Genomic DNA, 11,100 nt, shown 5'->3' on the forward strand with positions numbered 1-11,100 from the left:
GAGTTTCATCCTATTTCTTCCCTTTTTGTCACAGATGTGGTACAGAATTCGAATTAGTGCTGTTAATGTGAAGGCATAATGTGGCAAAACGGCTTTTTAAACACACGGGAGAAAAATGTGACTCTATTTTTGAACTGTGGACACTTTTACATCTGGACTTAGTGCCCATCCTTCGTGTTTTGATACAGCATGGGCAGAATCTCACTCAAGACTGTGGCAAAAGGAACAGTTTAAAGTCCCTGCTCGCCCACGCGGATGGTTGAAATTAAACAAAACATTTCAGGCTTTATCATGAAGTCGTCTTTCTCTGTGGTATTGAAAAAAAACGTACCTGTCATTTGTAGCCTTATCTTAGGACGGATGTGGTCGTTGTAAGTTATTGCAGTGGAAGAGTTCGTGCCCTGAGGGGGTAGTAAGGCTCGGTGTATACCTGAGAGGGCTTGTGGGAAACTGCTGCTTGAATTTGCCCTTTACTGCGGTATTTTGCCAGGCTGCTGCCTGGACGGAGGCGTCTGAGAGAGAGACCCCGTCTCCTCCCCTGCGCCCTGTACTCCTGGGTTCACGCATCAACAAAATATTAACCTAACACACTGTTCTTCTTTTTGTTTTTTTTAATTAAAAATATATTTTTTAATGTTTATTTTTGAAGGAGAGAGACAGGGCGTGAGCAGAGAGAGAGAGGGAGACACAGAATCGGAAGCAGGCTCTGGGCTCTGAGCTGTCAGCACAGAGCCGGACGCGGGGCTCCAACTCATGAGCCGAGAGATCATGACCTGAGCCAAAGTCGGATCCTCAACCGACTAGGCCACCCAGGCACCCCGGTTTTGAAAAGAAATACTACAATACCGACAGGACCGTACTATGTCGTACGATCCTATGAAAAGAGATGATCTCCAGAAAGTTGAACATGTGTGCGCCACACATATCACAGCCACTCAGCACAGGTGCCTTTTACACATTCTTTCCTCCCTTCCGCCCTTTTCTTGCTCCTTTCTCCGCTTTAACAGATCTTTTATTGTAGGCTCCTCAGTGTTGAGGCATTAGAAGTACTGGGAAAAGGATACGATTTCAACTGTGCTGCTTAGCACACGTCTTATTAGGAAGTGTAGAGACTGTTAAGGGTCACGTGACCCACCCCACACCCTCCCCGCGCGGGTAGATGGGACAACTGTGACAGACGCCCCCTGTCCCTGGGAGGCGTGGACCGCCCCTCCCGACGGTGTGTGGCCAGATCACGCCATGAGGCGCGAGCAGACAGGATGCGTGCCTGGCCCGGTGGGAGCTCCCTGCCGGTGCGGCTGGGAGGATGGGACGCCACGGGTCAGGGACGCTGCTGGGGCTTGGAAGTGGGTGAAGTGGGTCTGTGGTGCAGAGAGCTATAGCCAACCCGTAGCCTTACAGGAGAGCCAGAAAGACGTGTGGAGGTGTTGTGAGCCGTGTGGGGTCTGCTGCAGCGAGAGTGGACCGATGCTGGTTGCCTTGCGGTCCCTGTCACCAACACACTCCTGTCATACCCGGTGTATCCTGTTTTGTTTTGCCTCATGGGTCTTATTACCAGTCATTTTACGGACAAATGTCTGATTATCGTCTCTTGTTCCGAAAATGTAAGTCCTCAGAGACAGGGATCTTGTTTTGTTCATTTCTGTATCCATAGTGCTTGTCCTATTGAGTACTGGCAGGGAGACTGATACGTGAATGAGTCAAGGCCAAGGTACATTAATGACTAGAATGAGAGCACGCATTCACTCACAGCTCTGCTGGTTCTTTGTTTAAAAAGTACGGTGTTCATCCAGTTGATGAACCTCGTATGATTTTCCTTCCACTGAAGGAGAAAACGTCTATAATTACACATGGATGTGTAGAGCAGTTTCCCATTACCCGGTATAACTTCTGCGCAGAGCAAAGTGAGACTGGAACTGAAATATATTTAGAAGTTGATTCCTTGTAAGTATTTCTGGCACACAGTTTAGAAGAACCATCTTTTGAAATTTTAGCAAAAAGGTTGTATTTATCTGTGTATTCGGCTTATTTATTCTTCCCCTTTTGCAGACACATAACATTGACCCCAGATTAACAAATACAGCACAATTCTCTAGCATCTTTGGAGCAACCCTCTGCTTTTTCCTTCAGTTGCCTAATTTGCACTGGAAACTTTCACTCCATCTTGTTAATCTTCGTTGCCCCTTCATGTGCGAACACAGAGAATCCTGTCTTCAGGTTTTCGTGCATTTCTCCATGATATATATAATGGGTTGCCTACTAGAAAGCAGATCTTATCCACGGGCCCAGAACAAGAATGTGATTGTATCTGTTCAGTGTTCTACCTTCAAAATATACCTGTCATTTTTAAAGCACCTTTGATTTCGACGGAAAGTAAAACTTTGCAAGACAGGCTTGTGTTTTTGGTGGTGGAAATGTTCACGGTTTCAGTCAGATCTGATGCTGCTGTTTAATTTCTCTAGCAAAGATCATCTTGCTTACGTACCTTTGTCTAGGTTTTCTTTCGGACTCACGAGCATTGGTTTAATATTCCAGATCTCCATCTCTCCTCGAACGACCAGTTTTTTCCACTTACCGAGTGACCCCGCCGCCCCCGTCATAATGGTGGGTCCGGGAACTGGCATAGCGCCCTTCATTGGTTTCCTGCAACACAGGTATGTGCTTTCTTTGACTAGTGAGAAAATGTATCCCTTGTGATACTGGCTAGAAATACAACAGAGCACCTTTTTTGTTTCCGCAGTGACTTTTTTGGATATTGGACTTGGGTTGTAAAATTTTTATTTTAAAAAATTATTATCAAATGTGTGATCGCATAGCATAATTTGTCACCATGGGAAAAGTAAATCTGCTGTCTCCCAGAGGTTTCGTTTTGTGTTAGAAGCTCCCTTTTTACGGCAGCACTTTATTTTTCTTTTTTTTCCCCCAGCTGCACATAGTTTATAACGTGTAGTTGGGGACAGATTTCAGGCAGCACTTTCTGTTGTGATGATGTGCACACTGTCCCATGTGTCCCTTAACTAGATAATCCTGCTACTGACGGAGATTCGCTTACACCAAAGGTTCAAAGTTAAACCCAAACGTCAGTAATTTTCAGCAGATTGATCTGAATAGATGTGTCTTCGTATCCGTATAGAACTATTTGATGTAAAACAAGTTGTCCTTCTCTCCCTGTCTGTGAAATCATGAACAATTCTTTTTGTGTGCTGGTCTCCACATAGCGGTGTAATATCCTGTGGACAGAGTCTTTTTGTTGTTTTTAGTTTATTTTCGGTTTTTCCTCAAGGAAGCAGAGAGGAAGGGCAGACGTGGCCGGCTCGTCTCATCGCTGTGTCATTTCTGAAACAGTTCTCAGCAGATCGTTCTCCTGCTTAAAGCCCGGGGCCACGTTTCCATTCCATTAATTGAGAGTTAATTTTATTCAGAGTCGCTATCAATATTGAATGTAGAAGTCAGTGTAGGTTTCACACTGTGATGTTCTGGGTCATCCTCCTAGATCCCCACGAAATGCTCGTAGGTGCCTGCAGCCCACAGGTAATGCCTGTTGTAGCGGCTGCTAGAGGGACCGGGGATCCCTGGGAACATGGCACAGTGGTCACTCAGTGACTGCAAACCCTGCCTCGGTTTCTTGGGGGTATTTCCTGACCTAATAGCTTGGTTTTACATATATATATATATATATATATTTTAATGCTTGTTTATTTTTGAGAGACAAAATGTGAATGGGGGAGGAGCAGAGAGAGAGGGAGACACAGAATCCAAAGCAGGCTCCGGGCTCTGAGCTGTCAGCACAGAGCCCGATGCGGGGCTCGGATCCATGAACCGTGAGATCATGACCTGAGCCGAAGTCAGACGCTTAACCGGCTGAGCTGCCCAGGCACCCCAGTTTTACATATTCTTTATGTCCAACATCTCCACTTTCTTTCTCACGTAGAGAGAAACTCCAAGAACAACATCCAGAGGGACACTTCGGAGCAATGTGGTTGTTTTTTGGCTGCCGACATAAGGAAAGGGATTATTTATTCAGGTACGACACAATTCTAGTATTCTGATTCCAGGCTTTCTCAGCTTGAAAGGATGAACTTTCAAGTAACTCATATACCGTATTTCAGAGAAGAGCTCCGACACTTCTATAAGCGTGGGATCCTAACTCACTTGAAGGTTTCCTTCTCGAGAGATGCTCCTGTCGGGGAGGAGGAAGCCCCAGTGAAGTATGTGCAAGACAACATGTGGCTTCACAGCAAGCAGGTGGCCAGGGTCCTTCTTCAGGAGAGCGGCTACATTTACGTGTGTGGGTGAGTGGCCGTCAGGCTCAGGGGCCGGGTCGGCGAAGACAGTTGATGATACTTATTAAGTGAACCAGGGACTGTTAACCTAGGTGGGTAGGGATGACTGATTTGATTCCTAAGTACAGGAATAGGAATAGAAGTTCTAAAATGATTTTAACATACATTTAGCAGCCAAGATGTTGTGATTATCCGAGAAATAGAAGTGAAAATTCATCCTTGCTTTTCAGAATGCCGTGTGCCATATTGAATACATGTTTTAGCCTCTAGAAGTTCTGTTTGGTATTAAGACGTTAATCATTGAACTTGCAGTCTCAGGACTGATTTTGTTGTATCCAAGAATATGTGACATGTGCAGCTGACCTAACTAAGGAAAACTCTGGTTTTTTACTCTGAGAATGTGAATCTAAAGATCCTTTTTTTCAAGGCATAATTTATGTCAAAGTTGACCTAAGCCAGGAATTTTCTTTGTTAAGTTTTATTTACTTTTTGAAGCAAGATCAATTATAGAAATCCCAAAATTGCCATAAAAAATAAAAATTTGGGGAACTTACCAACTTGTCAGTGGAATTAAAAAAAACTGCTAAATAGAAAGGACTTTTGAGGTGAGAAGTAGTTGTTTTTAATTCTAACACATCCCTGGCATTTATTTATTTTTAAATTTTTATTTATTTTTGAGAGAGAGAGACAGGGTGTGAGCCAGGGAGGGGCAGAGAGAGAGGGAGACACAGAATCCGAAGCAGGCTCCAGGCTCTGAGCTGTCAGCACAGAGCCCGACGGGGAGCTCCAACCCACGAACCGTGAGATCATGACCTGAGCTGAAGTTGGATGCTTAACCGACTGAGCCGCCCAGGTGCCCCCACATCCCTGGTGTTTAAAACATGTTGTAAATCACCAAGTCAGGTTTTTTTGTTTGTTTGTTTTGTTTTGTTTTTAAACTGTGATACCGAAGAAGAAATACTGGTACAGTGATCTGGAATAGATATAATTGAAAGAGGTTTTATAAAACAGAGCTTTTTCTGTTGACTTCTCATGACCTGTTGTGATAATGTCTATTCTGTCTTATTGTTAAAAAAAATTGGTTTTGACCGCTGAGTTGATTTTGTGACCTATTAATGGATTTTTGACTCTCTGCTTTTGGTTGATAAAGGCAGAGATTCTGGACATGATGTTGGTTTACATTTTCATTTAGCTTTTAGAGAAGTATTTGACCTTCACTTTAGAGAGTGTAGAGCTGTCAATGATGAGGAATAGGCTGGAGTTTTAGATGCAGCTCGAACTACTAGAGGCAAAGTCAGTTGCACAAGTCTACCGATAACTGATAATTGAGAACTTGGGGGCTATCTTACATGTCCAGAGTCTTAAAATGTTAACTCAGGAATAGTTCTTTACTCATTACTGGTGCCTCACTTTCCCATCTGTGCAGTGGAGTTGATAATGTGCATCATGGTGGTCTGTGGTCGGGGCTCAGGACGAGACCCCATGGTGCCCTCATGCAGACCAGCCCCTCAGCAGGAGTGATCTTGTCCCTCAGCCCAGGGACCACTGTCCCAAGCCGGGAGCCTTGTGCTGCTGACAGTCAAGAGGACAGTGGAGACCAGGAGGCATGGCAGCTGGCAGCCACAGGCACCATGGGGAAGGGCTGTGGGGATGAAACCTCCGGTGCAGTGGTGGAGGGTGGAGCACGACCAAGTCGAGGTGGCCCCTGGAGACGCCTTTCTCAAGAAGTGTTACCGCAGGGGCAGGACAGGTTCTGTTCCTGACATCTTGGAGTCCTGCCTGACACTTTGTTTTTTTTTAACTTGTTTGTTTTTAAGAGCACATGTGTGCAGGTGCGTGAGCGAGCGGGGGAGGGCAAATAGGGAGGGAGGGAGGGAGAAAGAGAATCCCAAGTAGCCCCTATGCCGTCAGCACAGAAGCCAACATGAGGCTCGATCCCGTGAGCTGCAACATCATGACCTGAGCCAAAATCAAGACTCAGACGCTTAACTGACTGAGCCACCCAGGTGCCACCAGCATCCTGTCTGGCACGGTTCAGATGTGGAGTGATAAGTGCAGTACATTCCCTGCCCCCAAACAGCTTACTCCCTGCTGGGAAAGCCACATCAGCAGGTGGTTGGAGGGGACTGCAGGGGCACAGGAGGGTCACTCACCTGTTCTATAAGTGAATAGGCTAAAACATGTCGAAGCACTTAGAGCCAGGCCCACAGTTAATGTGTCTGTTAATATTTGTGTGTGTGTGTGTGTGTGTGTGTGTGTGCACGCGCGCGTGTGCACAGGCATGTGCGTGTCCATAGGAAGGCTTGTAGGTGGAAACCTGGTTGCCCTTGGGAATGCAAGTTCCGCTGTGTGCCCGGAGAATGAAGTGGGGGGATGAAGGCCATGAGCAGAGCTAGGTTTATGGGGTCCTGAGACCTTGGACTTCGCTGCTCCTGGAGCAGGGGCGCCTTTGAGGGTTTCCAGCTGGCAGTGATCAGCTCTGGGGTTTGGATGGGTCACTGGTGAAGGCCTGAAAGCTGACAGGCTGGGGCACCTGTTGGGTCGCTTCCCAGAGAGACAGAGGGAGGACCAGGGTGGGTGACGGTGGAGTCCGTGGGATTAGATGTGTGAATTACGGAGGCTTCGGTGAAAGTTCTTGTTTCCTAAACACTGACGCTATTATTCCTTTTTCTAGAGATGCAAAGAATATGGCCAAAGATGTCAATGATACCCTTGTGGAGATAATAAGCAAAGAGACTGGAGTTGAGAAACTGGAGGCAATGAAAACATTGGCTACTTTAAAAGAAGAAAAACGGTACCTTCAGGATATTTGGTCATAAAATCAAAGGAAAAGAAAAGAGTTGTGCTTTTTTGGCTGAAAGCGCTAAAAGACAATTTCACTGAAACTGAGACTTTGAATTTTTAAAACTAAATTAAAAAAGGTTTCTTGGAGGAGGTGAGGCAGGAGTGGATCACTTCCCCTTACAGCAGACTTCCGGCTTGGTTTTCCGTAAATTCCCCTGCCACTCAGCACACCGCGCTTCAGCCCCTACACTGGCGCCTCCCGGGCCGGCCACCGCGTTCTGGGGAACGTCACAGGTCCCTCCGTCCGCTCACAGGGCGTCTGTCTGTACGCGACGAGGCTTCCCAGGACAGGGCGTGGGCCCTAGAGCCGAGCGGGTGATAGTTACAGCTCATGGACTTAATTTGGCAGTTTTTATAAACAAGGTGAAAATAATTTATTCTTACGTGAACTCTACCGTAAAGAATATTCATGTACTAAAATGAACCGTGTGTGGTGTGTGATTACTTATGGACACAGACAGTCCCTGACGTCCGACGTTTTGACCTTACGGTGGGTGAGAGCGGCTCGCATCCGGTAGAAAGTGTACTCGATAGTTCGAGTTTTGCTCTTTCCCCGGGTCGGGGACGAGTGATGTCTCGCTCTCCGGTTCGCGGGACGTGGCGGAGTCCCCAGGCCCGGCCGCCGTCTGTACCCGCGCAAACGTTTTGTCTCTTTCGGTGCAGTGCTCGGTAAATCGAGGTGGTTGGCACTAAGCTGCACCTTCAGGGCTCACGTCCGTGAGGTAGGCCGGGCTGAGCGGTGACGTTCGGTAGCTTAGGCGGATTAAATGCTTTTCGACTTACGAGGTTTTCAACTTAGAATGGATTTGTTGGGCTGTAACCTCACTGTAAGTTAAGGAAGATCTGTATAACCTTGTCAAATGATTATTTATTGCCAAGACTATATTTCTGATAAAAAAATACTAAGGTAATGCTTACAGAGATTTTTTTAAATGACTTTAAAAATGTGACCTATATTTTAAAATTCTATTTTATATGACTTGCCACAATTGCTTCTTAATATCATAGTTCCAGAATTTAGGGAAATTTGCATAGTTTACAGATGCGAGCAAGTACATATTTTAGTAAAACTACACCTCCATCCCCCCTCCCCCCACCCCCCCCCACCCCCCCCCGGTTCGTCTCCTCTGCTCCTTTTGGCATATTTTTTAGTTTTTCTACATTATTTTAACCCCATACTATCACTCAAATTGTGTGCTAGGCTTAAAATACCTACTTAAATTAGTGTCCTTGTGTTCTAAAAATTTCTACTACAGTCTGATATTTATATCCCCCCACCCCCATTCATGTGCTAACTTCCATTGTGATGATAGTAGGAGGTGGGGCCTCTAGGAGGCACTTGGGTCACAAGGGTGGAGCCCTCAGGAATGGGATCAGTACCCTGACACGGGAGGCCCCCCAGAGCCCCCTGGCTCCTGCCTGGGGGGGACACGAAGCCCGCAGTCTGCGGCCAGAAGAGGGCTCTCTCCAGAGTCAGGCCCCACCGGCACCTTCCTCTTGGACGTCTAGCCTCTGGAACCGTGAGAAGTAATGGTTTGTAAGGCACCCGCCGTCTGGGGTGCCGCCCACGAGCCTACGACAGCTCCCAGTGACAAATTCTTGTAAAATTTGTCAGTACAGAAAAAAAAGCGTAAAAGGGTACAATTAATTTTTCTAGGCTCTGGTGTTCACTGGTTTTTTTTTTTTTTTTTTAATTTTTTTTTTTCAACGTTTATTTATTTTTGGGATAGAGAGAGACAGAGCATGAATGGGGGAGGGGCAGAGAGAGAGGGAGACACAGAATCGGAAACAGGCTCCAGGCTCTGAGCCATCAGCCCAGAGCCCGACGCGGGGCTCAAACTCACGGACCGCGAGATCGTGACCTGGCTGAAGTCGGACGCTTAACCGACTGCGCCACCCAGGCGCCCCCACTGGTTTTTTATTCAAGAGATTGGCATTTATAAAACAAATCTACCTGTCAAAGGTTCCTGGTCATTTTGAAAAATAAATAATGTTAAGATTTGATAAAGCTTTATGCCTGTTTGTTACATTATTCTCTAGTCTTATTTTGTATATTTTATAGCAAATCTATTTAATCTATTATTTTATAGATTTAGAATTATATATAGAATTATATTATTCATATATAACAAATTTATATTTAAACAAATCTAAAAAGACAGAACCTATCAAACAAATCCAGTTACAGACTTAATGATAAGCACGTGCTTGTATATATCAGCCAAAAAGGACCTAAGATGAGAACGTTGAAAAGGGCAAAGCACCACGTTCTTTACTTTCTACTTTTGAAAACTGTAACAAGAGGTAACGAGCTCGTGTTCCCCTGCCAATATTGTCTATACCGTGACCCGCCACTGCCCTGTAAAGAGAAAGTGACAGGCCACCCCGGTGGCGCTGGAGCCCATCCTGAGCCGTCTTGTCTACATACGGCCTCCAGGTTAGTCCTATTAGACGCTGCTGGGTGTCAGGTGTTACAGCAGGTCGGTCAGCTCCCTCGCAGCCTCGCCAGTGAGTGATGGTGAAGATAGGCGTCAGCTCAGATCCTGTACCGTGTTTATTAAAAGCGCGTTCGCGATCCGACACACGACAGCTCCTGGAGCCTGTTAACGTCAGCTTAGTGGGGTTCCGGGTCTCTCTCTCTAGATGGTCCACGGCGTCTTCCAGGAAAAGTTTCGAGGTGGTTTTGATGTGCCAGGGGCAGGATTTTGTTCCTCCTGACGCCGTGGGCTGCCCTCCAACCCAGTGGGGACACGGGGCTATTTTAGGGCTAAGTCTCAGGCACTACCCAAGGGCCTTGCTAGATAGTCTGACCTTTGCGGGTGGCGACTACCTCTGAATTACTCTGTCTGGATTCCGTCCTATCTGGAGCACCACTGGTGTCACCAGTAAGAGATGCTTCCTAACCTCAGTTGTTCTGACGAGCCGCTCTCAGACCCATTACTTTCAGTAACGATGCTGATGAGCGAAAGCCAGAACTTGGGGTAGCTCTCTGCAATGGGGGTTTCTCACTGGAAAGCCGACTGGGCCCAGGAGGTTCTTCGCTCTGTGTAGCACACCTGTATGTCTGTCCTGATGGATTCTAAACTGAGTCAGATTGAGAAAAAAACCATGAGAATTTGAGCTTGATAATTAGAAAACTGGGTGTATGTGCCACATCTGACAAACTGGGACCCTCCTTGCTTTGAAATACACCGGAAACTTAAAATCGATTATGAACGAGGCCGGAAGAGAAAACAGGTTGCATAACATAAGGCATTGTTCTCTGACCCTTAGGGGGTTAAAAATGAACTATAAAAAGTAACCCACATGGGGCGCCTGGGTGGCGCAGTCGGTTAAGCGTCCGACTTCAGCCAGGTCGCGATCTCGCGGTCCGTGAGTTCGAGCCCCGCGTCGGGCTCTGGGCTGATGGCTCAGAGCCTGGAGCCTGTTTCCGATTCTGTGTCTCCCTCTCTCTCTGCCCCTCCCCCGTTCATGCTCTGTCTCTCTCTGTCCCAAAAAAGTAAAAAAAAATAAAAAAAAAAAAAAAGTAACCCACAGAGAACACCTGTAATTTTAAACACCTGCAAATGATCCATAGCGTAGGAGGAAATAAAAACGGATTACGGAGTATCTGGGGCGGATTTCTTTTGAAGGACTAAATGTACCCGTGGGGTGCAGCCAGAACGGTACCCAGAGGGGAATTTCATCCACTTCACAGATACTTGAAAGTATACTTTTTCAGGTACTGCTCAAAGCACTGTGGCTACAGCAGTGAACACAACAGATGAAACGCCTCTGTTCCCAGGAAGCTTGCGTTCTTACGTTGAGGAGAGACAGCAACGAATGAATAGACGTACCGGTTATACGTGTCTGAGAAGGAGGTGGAGGCTACGGAGAGAGTGGTCTGGAGGAGATCTCGTGTACCGGCAAGTAGAACCTCACTGGGAAGGGAAAGACTTGAGAGGGACAGGGAGCCAGCCATTGTGGATTTCCT

General features: G+C 46.5%; 1 protein-coding gene across 3 annotated transcripts in view; it reads left to right on the forward strand.

Annotated features, from left to right (window-relative positions):
* Window positions 1–7,551, forward strand: part of MTRR (5-methyltetrahydrofolate-homocysteine methyltransferase reductase) — a 31,879-nt gene extending 24,328 nt beyond the window's left edge. For 2 of the 3 annotated variants that reach the window (XM_025924414.2, XM_086675850.1), the window contains exons 12-15: window positions 2,536–2,654; window positions 3,932–4,024; window positions 4,110–4,292; window positions 6,958–7,551. In XM_025924414.2, the coding sequence (XP_025780199.1) occupies window positions 2,536–2,654; window positions 3,932–4,024; window positions 4,110–4,292; window positions 6,958–7,102 (540 nt within the window). In that variant the 3' untranslated portion in view covers window positions 7,103–7,551. The remainder of the gene's footprint in view (window positions 1–2,535; window positions 2,655–3,931; window positions 4,025–4,109; window positions 4,293–6,957) is intronic. The other variant, XM_086675855.1, reaches the window with a different exon arrangement.
* Window positions 7,552–11,100: the final 3,549 nt, after the last annotated feature.

Source organism: Puma concolor, chromosome A1, assembly GCF_028749965.1.
Source record: "Puma concolor isolate L17-30 chromosome A1, mPumCon1.1.hap2, whole genome shotgun sequence".
Lineage (NCBI taxonomy): Eukaryota > Metazoa > Chordata > Mammalia > Carnivora > Felidae > Puma > Puma concolor.